Genomic DNA, 18,489 nt, shown 5'->3' with positions numbered 1-18,489 from the left:
ACTAATGGCGACAACTGATTTTAAAAGATATACAATTTAATCTGGAAGTAATATTTTTTAAAAACTTTTTTATATTAAATGGTGGTACTTATGCAGAAAAAGGATCATCTGTCACATCAAAGAACCTACTGTTGATTTTATGCATCAAGCCGTTTTGCTTGGATGCTAATAAAACTTCTCAAATGCACATGTGATGTTAGGCTGTGTAAGGTGTTAACCTTAGTCGAAACTGCCTGTTCCTTCTTTCATTGGATTATTTCGATTATCGATACTTATTAAAGACATTCCAATACAAAACCTATCTAAGAACACTGCCAGGCAAATAAAGTATGGTCTTGTGAAATTTTATAAAAATCGGCCCAGTTGTTTTTTGATATGACAGATGATCCTTTTTCTGCATAAGTACCACCATTTAATATAAAAAAGCTAAAACGTAAAAAATACTTCAAGATTAAATTGTATATCTTTTAAAATCATTTATGTCGCCATTAGTAATGTTTAACCATTTTTTTTTCCCTACATGTTAAGACCTGTCACAGATCTACATCTGGGAAATAAAAACTGTGCAATCATATATATTATATATATAAGTAGTAGCATTTGTGCGTGTGTGTACAACTCTGCTACAGCCCACACCAGTGGACCGATTATGACCAAACCTGGCATGATGATGGTCTCCCACATAGGGATGGTGCACACTATTTTACAAGGTAAAGATCAAAGTCATAGCCTATATATATATATATATATATATATATATATATATACACACACACTCTCTTACTGCCCACACCATTGAACCACTCATGACATGATGATGGTCTCTGACCTAGGGATGGCGCACACTATTTTTCAAGGTCAAAGGTTAAGGTCTGAACTTTGCTAGTTATATATTAGTAAATAAATACAAGTATAGACACAGCTGATGTTACTAAGGAATGTGAATCCATGCGCAATCCTGCTCCAAGCTCTGAACCCTTATATTACAGTCTTTTTTATTTTTTTTATTTTAAAAATTGATGTTTCGCGCATAAGCCTGGAGAGTCCTAGAGTGGATGAAACGCGGAATATTCAGTGTAGCTTAATCGCCATATATATTTTATAAATTACTAACTAGCTCTACCTACATATTGAGCACTTTTGAAGTAAATACTTAAAGTTTACGCATAAATCTATACTTTTGTATATTAATTGTATGTGAGTAAATTAAGTAGTTTATATATATATATATATATATATATATATATATATATATATATATATATACACACACACACACTTATATGTGTGTCGAATATCCATAAATACCAAAGACAACATTTTTTACTTCATTTAAAATGTAAAAACTTTCCCCAGAATTAACCCAAGGATATCAAACAAAATGTAGTTACCGAAAAAACTTATTCCATGATTATATAAGAAATAACAAAAACATATTTCAGAATTTTATAAATTTTTGTTTGCATAAAAAAAACAAAAAAAAAAGAAAATAGCATGACAAGTGTGTCCAGGTCACATTGGTAATGACCCCACCCTCCCATGGGTAATGTACCCCCAGACCGCACATCCGAACCCAGATGACAAAAAAAAAAAAAAAAAAAAGGATAGAAAGAGACAAATCCTAAAAAGTCAACTTTTGTTGGTCTAGTCTCTTCTTAATTTAAATTCTTCACTCGTAACGCCATCCTTGGTGACGAGATTGACGATAATGGAATCTCCAGTGTAGATATCTCTTTCAGCAGCGGAAATAAACACATCTTTTACTAACTGGATGGCTCGAGCTTGGGTCAAGGAACTCTTTGTAACATTTGACTGGTTTTTGCATTCAATCTGAAAGAATACAAATACATTTTGATTTAAGGAAAAAATAAAAACTCATCTTTATCAACAGTAAAGTACTAAAAAATCAACTTAATTTCAATACGAAGAAAAGCAGGACACATTTTTTTCTGTATCATTATCTATAATATATTGATTCAACTTTTAATAATTCAGAACTTTCAATAGCTTCAAATTAAAATTATTTTTTCACAATAAAAAAGATATTTAATCTTGTGGAGCAAATATAAAAAAAAAAAAAAAAAAATCTGTTGTAATGAGGACTAAGGAAAAATGTTTTCTCTCATATTTAAGAATTCAACATTTTTGATTGTCAGAAGTCTGCATTTTATATTGTAGTGATTGTGAGTTGTGTCATTTTTTTTTTTGTTTTTAAATCAGAGCCTACCTCTGGAAAAAGTAAAACAGAAGAAGAAACATACTTGGTTATCCAATAGTGGTTGCAACATGGCGCTAGCAGAACCTGCAGCTCGGCACGTCTCACGTTCATATGATCCGACAGGGTCAAAGCTGTACACACATCCTTTACCTGCAATGAAAGAAGTTAATCGGTACTATTAATAAAATTCTAAATGTTTATTTATTTATATGTGCGTGCGCGTGTGTGTGTGTGTATATACCAATAAAACTTTCAAACAGATGCACCAATTCTTTTTTTCCCCTGAAAGGTGTGAGCCCCTAGATTGTCCTTATCTATATATAGTTCGTAACGAATAACGCCGAGTCACAAAAAGCCTGAAATAAGGGTTTTTGAGCCATTTTGTAAACTTGTCGAAAAAGTTACCTGCCCTTGTCAACAGAATTTAGCATTGTCTGTATACAGTTGTGGTAACATCTTTCGGCATACGGACAGAACAGGACTTGTGGCGCAATGGATAACGCGCCTGACTATGGATCAGAAGATTCCAGGTTCGAATCCTGGCAAGTTCGTAATAATTTTAACCATCATTTTATCCAATGTTTACTCATTATCCTTACTCTTAGTTTTTTTTTGTTTTTTTCAGTGATTTTGTTTTCTGCATATAGGAATTTTCCCTATGAGTTCACAGGGTAAGCGTTGATGGTAAGACGAAGTTGGGTGTACTTGATATTAAGTATACTCGATTTTGTGTTTGACTCGGCATTGTCTGTGCCGACGCAGCACATCCGCTAGTAGAAAATAAAAGAGGAAGTGGAAGAAACCTTGAAAAACAAATTTTTTTCAATGTTTTAGATTGGGTTTTAAAATTCCATGTAGATTAATATTTAGTGCTTATTTATATACTAGCAGGGTGATCCAATGTTGACTTAGATTGAATGATGATCAACGAATGTTTCACACACATTTTTATTGTCATCAAAATCAATGAAAGACCATTTTTCAATCAAATCAATTGATTGCATGCTCTGATTGGAGACCCATTGCAATGCACGTGGAGGAAACTTCGCATGCGTCTCTGCAATGACAGTCTATAATACATTGTAGTCTACATTGCACTGTAGAGAACCTAGCGTTGATTTTGTACAATTTTTTTTTATATATAAAATGACTTGCATTAAAGTATAAAATACAAGTCAAGTATCATGCTTCAGTTGAGTTCTAAAAAGAAACATTCCAAACACACCCTTGTTGTATCAAAGAACCTACTGTTGATTTTGTATGTCTGGCATTACTGCTTGTGTGATGATAATGGCTTGAATTTAAATTTAAAATGGAAAAATCAAGTATCATTGTGAAATTGTGCTTTAATTTCAAACACGCCCCTGTCATATAGAAGAACTTACTGTTGATTTTATATATTGGGCCTTTCGGTTCATGTGGTAATAAAACTTCTCAGATGTACTTGTGATGTTAGGCTGTGTAAGATGTTAACTTTAGTCAAAATCGCCTGTTCGTCCTTTCATCGGATTGTTTCGATTATCGATACTTATTGAAGGAGTTCAAACACAAAACCTATCTAAGAACATTGCTAGGCATATAAAGTACCTTCGTGTGAAATTTCATAAAAATTGACCCAGCTGTTTTCGAGTCCATAGGGAACGAACTCACAGACATACAAAATTATATATATATGGTGTTCACTCACAAATTATACTGTAGTCAGTTATCTCCCTTGAACAAATACCCCCCCCTCCTCTTTCAACACCAGGAATTGTGGTAGTCATTTTTATGGCAGCCATATTAGAATCAAAAAGATGAGGCTACACCGAATAATGACTTATTTTATGAATGTTTTGCCAATAAAAAGAAAGACAATTCATATAAAAATAAAAATTTTGGTTTCATTTACTTATGAAAATTTCCATATAAAAGACTAAAGCTGCTAAAAGCAAAAACTACAGAACAGATTTTCGCATCCAAATCTAATATTACAAAAATATACTCTTTTCTCAGAAAAAAACAAAAAACAATCAGTTGCACAAGTTCTTTTATTTTAATTCATATAAGCATAAAAAAAAAATATAAAATTGCATTAAAGTATTTAGTGGTCTAAATAATACAAAAGGGATTGGTTTCATTCAAAATAAATTGACGTTATCAATATTATTGTTTAACTTATTCCTCAGTTATAGTTTTAAAACTGATCAAGATGGTGACCTTAATCACCATGGAAACGATCACAGTAGACAATGATTATCAATCTTAACATCATTTCAACGTAGTGTTGTTGGAAGTATCGATACATACTTTTGAAGTTATGCAATATAAGTTATTTATACATTTCATACCAAAGCTGTATAAAAATGTGATGCTATGAAAACTTCCCTTTTCTTGTGTCTTTCTCTTTTGTGTTGTGTACCCATCGTTTGATGACCCATCCAATCTCACTCTCAACTGGATTTTGACCTAACAGTGTTATCCCACCTCATCTTTCTCTTGCGGCTTAACTAAAACATTTGTTGGGTGCTTTCAAATATGTTTTATTTTTTCTACACGTTTCAGTTGTCCAAAATTCAACCTAAAAAAATCCTTGTTACATTCCAAAAATCATATAAATTGATCCAGTACTTGTTTTTTTTATATAGAAAACTATTTTTTATGATCTACTGATTAATAGTAATTGGCTGATTTTTTATCTATCTCGGTAGTTCGAATTGAGTTGTCTCCCTTTTAATAAAGGAAGACAACTCAATTCCAACTACCATATGCCGGAAGTGAAACATCATTCTCGCTTCCTCATAAATTTGATCTTAATAATAATAAAAAATGAATACCTCATCAATTTACATGATTTTTGAAACATGACACTTTTCTGTGATGGGTATGTACATTAAAGATTTTCTTGTATTTTTATTTTAATTTAGTTTAGAATTTGACCCAAGTTTTGTATAAAAATTAAACTTTTATAGTATTGTGACACTCTTAATAAAAAATAATATAAATAAAGTTATAAAAAAAAAAAAAAAAATGATATACTGACCTTCTTCATCAATACCAGCAATTAAATTGTATACATAATAAGGAAAGAAACGTCTATGGTAGAGAATAGTGGACAGCAAAGCCGCAATAGCTGGTGTGCTCATCTCTTTGCGATGATTATGTTCATAGACCTTAAAAAAAAAAAGCATAAAAATACAGGAATTATTTAGTACTTATTTTTAAATTTATATGAACACACAAAAAGTTTGAATACAAAATGCAATAAATCCAATTTATTTAAATTGAGAAATGAAACAAAAAGGACAAAAAAAATTATGCCACACACTCATTATGCAAAATATGATTTTTGGATAAGACAGCTATTGTTCGTCAGAAAATTTGATTTTCTGATTTAAAAATAAAACTACCTGATCAATTAGTGATTTTTGGAATATGATATTTTTGTTTCATCATTAGTACACACATCATACAGACTTTTCTTTATTTTCGTTTATTAATATGGGAAAATTCTGGACAATGACCATGTATTTCCTCAAAAGCAAATAAAATAAGGATTTCTGTGAGCAATGGCAGCAGCACAATCACGATGCTGGTTGTTTGGTTGATGAAAATTTTTAGAGGTTATAAAACTCAATGCCAGTGATTAACAAGTCAGATATATTGAACGTGTCACAGGACATTTTTTCTTAGAGTAATTTAAAAAAAGGAAAATGAAAATACCCCTACTAACAGCAAAATTCCACACCTTCACTGCAGAGATCTATAGATGCTGGAAGATTTTCTATTCTGATAGCTTATCTTTTCGTGGACCATTTGCTTTTGGAATTCCCTCCCTGCTACCTCACCTCTGACTGTACCAACATGTAAAAATTTAAATATAATGTTAACAAACATCTTGCTACTTACCCCCCCCCCCCCTCCACATTTCATACACACATCACAATAGTTCCTTTATACTTCAGTGGCAATAATTCTTGTTTAGAATAAAAAAGGCTATCCAAATCAGCCCTTGCAATGGAATGGGATATTCGAGGTGTTCGTGAACTTAAATTTGACCTCAATCAACTAAGTGATTAGAGGATCCCAAAGGAGATAGAACCATAGAGAGTAAGAGAAAATTGTCAAGAAAAGATGAAACCTTGCAAATTCTCCGTATCAGTACACAAGTGAATTTGATAGATATTACGAGGTGCCTTCAATAAGTTTCCAGACTTTTTTTGTACAAGCATTTAAAACTGTTGTAGACTCTTGAAAATTCAGTATGTTATTGTTATCTTATATTATGAGATGACTGACTAATTTTTATGATTTCAGGTTCAAATGAACAGCTACAGCAGGAATTGGAATACATCCTACTAAAGCCTGATTGTCACAGCTGGTGAATTTCAAAAATGCAATCTAGACGTGAGGATATTTTAGAAAAACGACATGCAATAGAATTCTGTTTTTAACTTGGAAAAAATGCCACAGAAACATATGAATTGCTTCAGACTGCTTTTAAACCATCTTGCATGAATCAAGCATCAGTTTGAGTGGCATAAGAGATTCAAAGGAGGTAGGAAGTCAGAAAAATTAAGTTGATTGGCCAAATAAAGAATTTCATAGATAAGAACTGTCGTGTGTCTATAGAGACAATAAGTGTACAGTTTGATGTCAGTGTGGGAACTGTGCACAATTATTTGTGAGGCACTGAAAATGCGGAAGATTTATGTGAAGTTTGTCGCAAGGGTGCTCGATCCCTGTCGCAGACTATTTGACCAAGATGGGTATCAAGACAGTTCCGCACCATCCCTATATTTCAAACCTTGCTTCCTGTGACTTTTGGCTATTCCCTAAGCTGAAGAAAAATCCTAGAGGCTGTCGTTATGAGACAATTGAGATGAAAGAGGCTGTGATGAGGGTCATCGACACATGCACACAAAAGAACTTCCATGAGACCTTCCAGAAGTTGGAATAGTACAAGTGCATTGCAGCCGGTGGAGATTACTTTAAAGGGGACTAGAGTTTCATGTGTGTACTATCAATTAAATTGCCCATAAGAAAAAAGTCTGGAACTTATTTCAAGCACCTCATTATGTTTAGTTTTTAAATTATGCTAACATAAGTCAATTTTTAAATATATATTTTGGTTTCTGTTTCTGGTATTTTGAGATGAGGATCGATTATTTGGATTCTTCAGACTACCGTTCTCATTTTTAGCGTTATTCACACAACATTTTGGTTGATGTAACCTTGAACCTTCTTCAGATATATCTTGTTGAACTCCGGAATCTGCATAGAATTTCAAACAGAACCTTTTATTTAATCAATGGGGGTAGGATGCTCTCATTCCACGGGTGAAAATAGCACTCAAGATGAGAACAGTAGTCAGAATAATCCAAATAATATGAATGTATTTTGTTTTCGTTTTGAAAAGACATTGACTCAGAGTGATATTGCTAGACTTATTCCTTTCAGTTCCTAGCAGAATTAACGTGGTGAAAATATCTTTTGAAGAATAAACTCAGTGTAAGAAAGATGATCGGAAAAGATGTTTACCTTCAATCGAGCTTCCAAGATTTTAGTTACAGTAAGAGCATCACCATGGAAACCGGCACATCCTAACACTGTCTTGTTTGTTCTGTAGAAAAAAAATAAAAGTTCTTTTTAGATTTGGATTTAGACAAAAGTTCTCTTTTTTTTTTTTTTTTTTTTTTTTTTAATTATTATTCACTAAAAAAAAAGACGAAAAATTAATGTTGAAAGCAGATTAAAAAAAAAAAAAAAAAATCACAACTATTATTCTGGCCAGTGTTTCCTGGTCATAAAATACACATATTATATCTTAATTCATACAGAAACTGAGACGTGTATGCAATTCTAAACAGTTCATGTCTTGTAAGTAAAAATTTCTCTTATTTCTTTGACTGGAATAGTTTTAATAATTTTGTGAATGTTTTAGGTCAATTATTGGATAATGTTTCAAAAAAAATAATTTTATCTTCATTCGATTTCATTGCTTTTAATATTTAGTCCTGCTAATATTTTCAGAGAGTGATATAGGAATTGGAGGAGCTTTTGCTCGTACACTCAAATCTACTACTGTTGTGACTCATGTACACCGAGAAGACATTTCTAACATAAGCTAGATACTACATCCAACTACACTTTTTTTCTTGGGACAAGTTTTGAGTGAATAATCCAAATAATTTGTCTTACATTTTCACAATCCTGTGTTTGGTATTCTTCTTTAACAAATTTATGTTTATCGAACACTATTTGCCTCCGGTCACTCTAAAGAAATTTTATCTTTATCAAATGCCAACATTGTGGACATCATTGGTTTTTGCAATCATAAATTTAAAAGAAAATTTATTACTTTGTTCAAGATGTTCAAAATGATGAATCGACCGTTCTATTATTATCTGTCCATTTGTTAATCTCAAATGGCAGAATATCACATTAACAAATTTTATTTTATCTGACACAAATTTTGAAATGCAGTTTTTTAAAAATTTTTTTTCATATATATTAAAAACAAAAGTAAAGAAAAAGCTGTATGATGTATGTACTCATGATAAAACGAAAATATCGTATTCCAAAAATCATATTAATTGATCAAGCAGTTTTATTTTTATAAAGAAAATTTTTAAGTGATTAATGGAAATTCAAAGGCATTACAAAAATCTTACAAGTTTGAATTATTGAGTTGTCTGCCTTGTTTCTGCAGATTATTTTCAAGATGGCGATGCAAGACAGCTGCTCCTACTCATAAAATTTTATTTTTTTATTTAAAAATAAAACTACTTGATCAATTTACACTGTTTTTGGAATATGGTATTTTTGTTCCATCACGAGGACATATATCATACAAATCTTTATAATATTTTTGATTTTAATAAGGGTGAATTATGAATAAGAACCAACAAAACTGCTTTGAAAGACTAAATTTTTCACAACTAAATAGCAGTGTTATCTGCAAGAAAATAAATGCAAAATGGTTTGCATTGTGAATAGATATTTGCCCATTGTTTCACTGTGAAAAATAGTAGCAGTTCAACAAGCCTGATTGTTGCTAGAAATTTATCTCTATATTAATAAAACGGAAACAATTATTCCTCTCTGGAAAAAGCTATGATAACTTTGCAAATGCAGACAGCATATATAAATTCAATATGATCAGACAACTAACAACTTTTGTCGGTTTTGCACATATTCACCTGTTATCAAATAATCTTATATTAATTCCTATGAGAGTCACATTCCACATTATGTCATTAAATGGTGGTAGCACAATTTTCACTCACTAATTGTTTTCTCCTCTTCCTCTCCTTGGTGTAACTGGGAACTCCTCTACATTACGCACAGCTTTTAACAAAAACGCTGTTCATGTTTAATTTTTATTCCTATACATTTTGCATTAACCTTTTTGCCAACAAAGCTAGAAATAAGGATTCCTCCCTGCAATAGTTCTGACCATTTTCATTGGCTATTAGCATATGCTTTCTCAGAATAATGGAATAAGTATTTTCTGAACAGTTAGAAAATATTTGCACGAACAACACAATGTCGTTGTCCAGCAACAGATACTGGAGTTTGTGTGAACCTAATAGAACTGCCTTTTTCTAGAAAACCTAACTTCCATGAATGTTTGGTTTACATTTTTTCCCTATATTAATAAAATGGTAACATTTTCTTTGCTTAGCAGTTCATATTTCTGAACACAGCAAAGGTCTACCTCAGTGTCAGTTTCGAACATATTGCCAACACAGAAAACTGCCTCTTTTTACATATCTTGTTATTCCTTTGCCGACTATTCTTTGTTTCTTTTTCCGATACAAAACAATTCTACACATTTCTCATTCAATTTACAGAAAGCCAGATTTCAAATTATTCACGCAAAAAATAATTTCACATACGTCACATTTCACAAATTCACACATGTGGAAGCACAAAACAGCAGAATTCTATGTTTCTTCCTCTATAAGTTTTACTAATTTTTACTCACGTTAAAACGCAATCTTTTTACAGCTTCTCACCCTCCGTACCAATAAAGGAGCTTACATTGCCAAACTACTCTTACTAATATTACTGTTATTTTTATTAGTATTATTACTTATGATTTTGTTTTTATTGCTTTTATTATTGTAATGCTTCTATTAATTATTCTTATCAGTTTTCTTTTTTTTTTTAAAGCTAATAGAGGGAAAGCAGACTTTACGACTTATTGCTCTTCCTACAAACACAGAGCTTACATTGTCTAACTATTATTACTAATACTGTTGTTGTTCTTAGTATTATTGTTGCTAATTTTTTTTTATTACTATGAATACTCACGTTATTTATTATGAGTATCCTTAATTATTAAGCTAATACTAGGTGGACAGCAGACACTAGCGTTTTTACTGGTTCTGTACTTTCACCTAATATTATAAACATTATCGTATCGTAAAACAAATATAACAGTTTAATTTCTGGAAATGACTTGGATACCTAAATCTGACTTTTATGACTACTCAGTATCTTTGCCTAACACCGTCATTAACATATAACATCATTCTATTTATTTTTGTTTATATTACTATTATGTAGTTTTTATAGACACATTACCATATATAGTTCATACATTGCCTAAATACTGTTACTGCTATTATTATTGTTATTATTATTACATTAATAATACTACATCTATTTTGATTGTTATTTTCAGTATTCAGCAAATAAGCACAGGCTGCTCAGATTGGTCTCAGTTGAAAACCACTTAATGATGTACTAATGTCCCTCTTACCAAACTGGACTTTTTTTTTTTTTTTTTTTTTTAAATAAATCGCTGGCAGCCATTTTTAAGTGTTTTCTTTATTTACACCAATGGTTCTTTGCCTTTAAATCTTTTAACATAAACAAGAAATGTTCACGCACAAGTACCATATAGTTTATAATAATAACACAAATTTTAAAGAAAATAAACATTTAACAGTAAAAAACTTTTGCATTTGTCTTATTGTTTTATGCAAAAATATAATCACGTATTACTTAATTGTGTATAATAATTTCACTTATTTTCTTTCAGGCCAATTTGATTATGTGTATTTTTAAAAAAAATAAGTTTTATTTTGTTCAAATATGCTTATGTGGAATATGGACAAGGATTTTTATGACTATTCGGTAATTTCACCTAACAATTTAATAAAAACATAGTATATATTAGTTTTATTATTGTTATACCATGTACAGCTACACTGAATTGAAACATTGCATCTACAAAGTAGTATGGTATGTATTCTTCAATAAAGCAGTAACGGCCTAAAAACATTAGTGCCCACCCCTGCAATGACCACCATGGATGACGATGCCTGCCATTTGAAGACAAGTAATTCACCCTACAGTGCTCGCCCCTGTCAGTAACCACCTTTAATTTCATTTCAGAGCCGTCCAATGGGGCCTGACACTGATCATGATTGATAATTGCAGAGGAAGCCAGTGTCTGCCAGTAAACGCAATTACCTGCCTTAATTTAAATTTGAAGCAGTCCAATGGAGGCCGATACTGCCTATGGCTGCCAGTGACTGACACTATGCTGGGAACTGACAGTAACAGTTGTGAAGGCAGCCAGTAAATGCCTCAATATGGCACTAATTGCCAGTCATTATCACTCCTAACCACAGGTATCCAGTGACAGCCAATGCCCGACAGTAAAATTAAAGACATTATTTCAGTTAGGAGCATTCCAATGTGGGGCCGACTGATCATGGTGGCCAGTGAGTTCCAGTTGCAAAGGCAGCCAGTGCCCACCAGAAAAGGCCAGTAAACATCCCAAACAAGCACTAATTGCCAGTAACCAACAGTGATGATAATCATAGACAGTGGCTTCTGCTAGCTGCCACTGCCAGACAATGCCTGACAGTGGAAGCCAGATGATTTTATTTGGGCTACATCTGCCAGTGCCTGCTAGTTTCCAGAGCCGGCAGTGGCTCCCATTAACAACCGTAATTGGGGAGGGGGGTCCTTTCCTGATTCTGTTCTAGTTTTGTGTCATACTGTCACTGGGCAATGCCGATAGAAGTGTCCTGCTAGTAAAATAAATAACTAATCAATTAAAAAAAAGTTACAAACTATTGACCTCCCAACTATAGCAGATTGGACACAAGGTCAGTTTTCTTCTGTACAGACCAATCAGTTTCCTGTGCATCACGAAAAAGTTGCTTAAATCCATGATAAATCAAGAAGTTCTCAATCATTTCAGCAAAAATAGCCTATTCAGCAACAAACAATATGGCTTCAACAGTTAATGTACTGACTGTAATATCACACAGGATCAGTGAAAGGGACTTGGTTTCTAAAACAATAGTCTGACATTAAAGGCTTGACACAAAGGTCTACTTCACAAGATTGTTAGTTATGGAATATCTGGAAATGTTTTCTCAACCATTAAATCCTTTTTCTTTGATAAGTTTATAAAAGTAGTTATTGATGGTAAGAAATCTGAAGGACGTATCAATAACTAAGATCTTTCTGATTCTTTTTCTTCCAATCTTTAGCAAATGGTACAATAGGAAAAAGATGGAGGAGGAGGGGTCACTTATCAAAGGGTCCAAAAGTATTCCAGTATGAATTAAGAGTCTTTATATGTTAAAAGTTTTTATAAGTATAAGTAAGGGTACTTGTTTAGTTTAATCAAAACATTAAAAAATGAATATATATATATTGTACCTACCCATTATGGAATTAAGTTTTCATAAAAAAAAATTTCACTTAATTTGGTCAAGTATTTTTTTTTTTTTTACAGACGATAATCAAATTTTAATGAGATAGATTGTATCCTGCCATCTTGCTTATTTCGAGGACAAGGAGGGTGTGTGTGCCTTCAAACGAAAAAGGGATTAACAGAGGACAAAATGAAATAGAGATTAAAAAAGGGAAACTTTGTAAAATAAATGAAAGAAAACTAAAATATTTATCTAGGTATTTTTTCTGCCCATGTTTCAAAATAATCTCGTCAAATTTTGAAAAACTTTAAGCAGTGATTGGAGTTATCCCCCCACCCCTACCCATCTGCAAGATGGCGGGATATGATTGAACTCATTAAAATTTGATTTCCCTTTGTAAAAAAAAACCCAAAAAACTACTTGATCAAACTAAGTGAAGTTTTTTTAAAGAAAACTTAATTCTCTAACGGGTACATACAATATAATTTTTTCAATATTTTCATTTTCTAATGTCTTGATTAAACTAAACAAGTACTCTTTAAAGATGTTTCAAAAACATAAAAGCGGCAATAATTTAATATTTTTTATGAACTTCAAAATTGTAGACAAATTTTATTACTTGTCTAGTTGCTATAATGCTTATATTGAATCAGCATTCACCCAAATTGAGTTGAATTGGCTCTTTCAATCCTCGCCACTGCATCTCATCCAAAGACTGATCAAACCTGATGATTTGAAGTCAATGATTGAGTGATCTCCAGCCACTGTTCAAACAGGTTGAGTTTCAGATCAACATTAACCATCACCATCAGCCAGCCAGGGTTTTTTCTTTGAGCAACACATTTTCTTCCAATTGTGTAAGGGAGCTAAGAGCAATCGCTCTATGGATGAACTTGTCTGGTTGATGACAAAAGCCATAATCAAGATAGCATAGCCATCATGTGACAATAATTTGTTGAAGGGTGCTAATTTTGCAGAAAAAACATTGTTACTTGAGAACAAAGTGTTATCAAACACAGAAGATATGACACAGGCAGTAATAACCAGAAATTTCCAATTGCTTATTGATCAAAACTCACCGTCATAAAAACGAATTGTTCGCACTAATGCTTGGTAGATCTTTACTTTAATACAGCAGCTTCAGATTTTGACCAAAGTGGAGAATCGAGTCAGCAGAAGGCATGATGTGTGTGACACCAATTCACACTGATCATCAGCCCCCACACCTTAACCCACGGCTGTGATGATGACACCCAGACATTTGAAACCCAACCTCTTTAACACATCACCATTGAAAACAATGGATGTTTTGTCTGTTTGGATGAAGTTAGAAGTATTTTTGTCTTTGAGGCATTTGTTTTCATCTCAATCTACAGTGCAACATATTGAGGCTTATTAAAAGCAGACTGGACATTAGCAAATGTTTCAGCAAGTAGTGTGCTATCATCTGTGTAGTTCAAGTCCATGACAGCAAAGTCATAACGAACAATAATACTGAGAAACTTTTAAAGCATTTGAGATGACAAAATAAAAGGTGCAATTGAAAAGTGTTGCCAGATAGCAGACTGTATTTAGGTTTTTGAAACCTCACTGTACAGGCATATGCGAGATTGTGTTTAGTGGAAATATGTTTTAAGACAGAGAAGAGGAGAGATAAAAGATGAGAAAAAAATAGAAAGATTTGGTTTGGTTGTTTTTGTTTTACGGCATATCAACCCTTTTCAGGTTATTTAATGTCGAATCCAATGATTTTGAAGAAAAATATTTTAATAGAATATATTTTTATTTATTTTTTTTTCAAGTCGGTTTCTATTTAACTCATAGTTGGGACCCTAACAGGTACTACCGCTCCGGGTCAGAGTGGACCTGGGAGCAATGGCAATTAAGGGGTAGCTCCACACTCCCCAAGGCCCACAAGCTGGGGCCTCGCCATCAGATATAGTTTAAGGTCATATTCAGGACCATAGAAAGATTTAAAGAAGTTTTCTTTATGATAAATATTAGATTATTTTCCTGGTGACAGATTTTATGTATGTGTTCCATTTCAGATTAGGAGTGAAAAGCTTGTCAAAACATAGTCCTTCCCAAAAAGTGAAGCCATACATTTCAAAAGAACATTTTTTATCAACAAAAGAGAAAAAAAAACAAACAAAAAAAAACTTATTTACTTACAATGAATAAGTCTTTGGAGATTCTCTGGAATGAATCATAAACCCTTCACTTAATCGAGTGTCGGAGGCAATAATGGCAAAATCATCACCAGACAAGGCCAACACGGTGCTGTTTAAAAGACAAGAAAAACAATCTGATATTTACATTGGACATTGAAAACATGTAATATGTTCACAAGTTTTTAAAATGGAAAAAAAAAAAAAAATAAATAAATAAAAAAAAATGAAAAGAAAAGAAAAAAAAGAAAAGAAAAAATAAAGCGCCTCCAATGAATTTCATCCCCCATTATTTCAATCGGTGATGAACAATCAAAAAGATTTCAACGCTAAAAAAGTTGATTTGCCAATTTTAAAGCATGTCAACAATTTTAGGCTCATTTAATGGAAAAAAGTTAAACTGGGATAAACACCAACATCCATAGAATTTTTTAATTTTGAAAATAATTCTTAACCTTTCGAAACTTAGATTTATTTTTTCATAACATTACACGGAGGGGGGGGGAATAGTATCATATTCGATTTAAGGTCCGTTTATACATACTGGAATTCACTGAATGACTTTAAGAAATAGACTTCCAAACTAACCTATCTCTGGCCAGGTCTTTATCCATCAGATACATCATCACTTCCACCCATATTTTTCTTGGCTTTTTACTGTGAACTAACCCCGTTACCTCAACTGTTCTACATCAACTAACCCAAAAACTTTCATCCATTCTTTCAACATGGCCATCTGTACACATCTCCCTGTACTTTCTGCATTTAACCTCCCTCTCAGTTCATCAGATCTAAGTTTGTCTTTAAGACTCGCATTACACATGCATCATATCATTTGCATTTAATTTCTCTTCATGCAACGCATGTCCTTCAACCTCACTAATCAGAGTTCACTTCAACAGGGTGGAATGATAAAATTGTCGCCCTAGAAAAGACAACATAATTCCATTTGCGTTTGATGAAAAACAATTTTCTTTTTTTGCTGCAGACCGTCTAATAAGCTAAGAGTGTTAATTTACAATAACACCTATGGCACCATTGGCACTTCTGCATGTCAGTAACATGAAGCGAATGCGTGTAATTTAGTTTCAAGAACCGCCGACAGATGTCGTTTGTCAGCCAAAGAACCGGGGTCGATAACTAAATATTGTTGTAATGAAAAAAAAGTTTCATTCAACACACAAAACTAAAAACACATAGAAATGGAAAAAGTTGGGAAATTATTTTAATATTCATTTTAAGAAAATGCTATTAAAAAAGAAAAGAAAAAGTCGATAAAAGTGACCATAAACAGTAAAAAAAAAAAAAAAAGTCGATAAAAGTGATTAAAAGTGAGATATTATTAATAAATGTGTAGTAATGTTTTATTTCAATATTAATAAACAGTAAAACAAAGTCGATACAAATTCATGATCGTTTAGTTACTATGGCAACTAAAACATGTCCTTTGCTCATGCGTGGGGAGAAGTCAGTGTTTTTTTAGGGTGTTCACTGTTCGGCAGGGAACTCTAATCGCGACCAATACCCATTTATTTGTTATATATTTGTTTTTTTGACAACTTTTTCGAATCTATGTGTACAAACCCAAATTTTATTTTCTTAGTTAAAATAAAAGTATGGTGCTATTTTTGAAATCGTATTTCCAAGTTTAATTAAAGTTTTATGTTTTTTTTTTGTGTTTGTATTACTGTACACAGATTCGAAAAAGTTGTCAAAAAACAAATATATAACAAATAAATGTTATCAAAGGCAAGATAAGTTACTTTTCTACTAAACTGGATATATTTTTCGTGTTTCTATTCAATGTAACATGTTTATTCAGTTCGAAAAACATACAGTGTTTACCGATGAATTGGAAAATTCAAGATGGCGTCTGACTCTCTTTAACACGGTAAGTTTGGGAAAAGGTGTTATAAATAATAAACTAGACAAAATACTATTAAAAAACACCGAATATATGTCAAGTTATGTCACGATAACGTATATTGAGCGAATTTCTAACAGTATTTTGTCTAGTTTATTATTTACAACACCTTTTCTTGAACTTACCGTGTTAAAGAGAGAGATGGGAGCCATTTTGAATTTTCCAATACATTGGTAAACACGGTATGCTTTTCGAGCTGAATAAACATGTTAAATTGAATAAAAACACGAAAATTATATCCAATTTGGTAGAAAAGTAACTTATCTTGCCTTTGATAACATTTATTTGTTATATATTTGTTTTTTTGACAACGTTTTCGAATCTATGTGTACAGTAATACAAACCCGGTTAAAGTATAGAATAGTTACAGAACAGCCTCCCTCCCCATGTTAAGAACGGCTTTTTAAATAATAACATTATTATTTCAGCACGGATCAATAAGTGCACGAGTACCAAAAGTATTTGATCAATTTATGTCAATTTTGGAATATGATCTTTTATTTCTGTAACAGGTATGTACATCAAAAAAAGTTGTTTTTTAGAGTTTGAATTTTAAATAATAACCAATATGAGTTTTGAGGGAGTAATATCCAAACCTATTTCAATATATTTTATAAGAATTAACACCTTCGACTTAATATCCATAACACACAAACCGTATTTCTCGAAACTGGAAATTTTATTTTTCAATACAATCATGCAATTAAAATCAAATTAAATATAACTGAACCCTTAAAATTGCACTTTCGCTATTGTTGTTGAAATCCTTAGAGAAACATTTCTATAATTATTGAATAAAAATAATTAAAAAAAATACTTTTTTTATTTTTTGAAGATATATTAAAACTAAACAAAGCATTGAAGAAAGTACAAAAATCGCTAGACACAATTATCAAAGTTTATTTTAATGAATTTAAACCATTACTTACCCTCCATTCATGGCATAAGGACTAAAATAAGTAGAAAAGGGACTTTTATAGCTTGATACGCCGAAATCCATGATTGTTTTTGTTGATTAGTCTTCAAGAAAGTTTTGTGAAAAGCAAACCGATGAATGACACAGCAACTAATGGCGCCTCGCAACTCCGCAGTAAATATGGAGTAAAAATATATTTTAAATAATTTATTTTAAACATAAATAAAAACTATTATCTAGAATAATACACATCTAATATAATGCTTAAAAAAATGAACAAAAATAAAGGCGATCGCGCATATTAACCTATTAAATAAATAAAAGACCGTTCAACTTAAGTCACCTAATCTGCTGACGTCACTGAATTAAGTACAATGTTTCAATTCTCGAAGAAATCGCTGAGGGATTTATAAAACTGTTCTAAAAGTGATTGTATTTTCTTTTCCGAAAAATAAAAAAAATATTTTACATTTGGACACGAGCAATTGATTAAAAGGGAATATTTTTGCTGGGAAAACATGGCAGTGATGTTCCTTTTAAACTGCACCAGTTAAAAAAATACATTTTAAATCAGTTCATTTTAACAATCAGTTCAT

At 31.9% G+C, this 18,489-nt stretch overlaps 1 protein-coding gene and 1 non-coding gene across 2 annotated transcripts; one reads left to right on the top strand and one right to left on the bottom strand.

The window, feature by feature from the left end:
* Positions 1-1,436: 1,436 nt before the first annotated feature.
* LOC145254768 (proteasome subunit beta type-1-like) lies at positions 1,437-18,078 on the bottom strand. Its single transcript, XM_080113537.1, has 6 exons — positions 17,907-18,078; positions 15,058-15,165; positions 7,739-7,820; positions 5,241-5,370; positions 2,262-2,368; positions 1,437-1,830 (listed from the first exon to the last, which is right to left on the bottom strand). The coding sequence occupies exons 1-6, from the start codon at positions 17,975-17,977 to the stop codon at positions 1,645-1,647; spliced, it is 684 nt and encodes a 227-aa protein (XP_079969663.1). The 5' UTR covers positions 17,978-18,078; the 3' UTR covers positions 1,437-1,644.
* Positions 2,697-2,769, top strand: Trnah-aug (transfer RNA histidin (anticodon AUG)). The gene has a single exon. It is a non-coding gene; the product is annotated as a tRNA-His (tRNA).
* Positions 18,079-18,489: the final 411 nt, after the last annotated feature.

Source organism: Euprymna scolopes, chromosome 30 (genome assembly GCF_053919585.1).
Source record: "Euprymna scolopes isolate OS-2025 chromosome 30, ASM5391958v1, whole genome shotgun sequence".
Taxonomy (NCBI): Eukaryota; Metazoa; Mollusca; class Cephalopoda; order Sepiida; family Sepiolidae; genus Euprymna; species Euprymna scolopes.
Note: the sequence above shows the minus strand (reverse complement) of the source record. Positions and strands in the feature narration are given on the sequence as shown.

Bases quoted from the DNA above. Each gene is read 5' to 3' on its own strand.
- LOC145254768 (XM_080113537.1), bottom strand. From the start codon at position 17,977: ATGGATTTCGGCGTATCAAGCTATAAAAGTCCCTTTTCTACTTATTTT. The intron at 2,369-5,240 runs GTCAGTATATCA...CTTTCATTGCAG, and splicing joins TGCTGGTATTGATGAAGAAG to GTAAAGGATGTGTGTACAGC. The intron at 1,831-2,261 runs GTATGTTTCTTC...GTATTCTTTCAG, and splicing joins AACCACTATTGGATAACCAA to ATTGAATGCAAAAACCAGTC.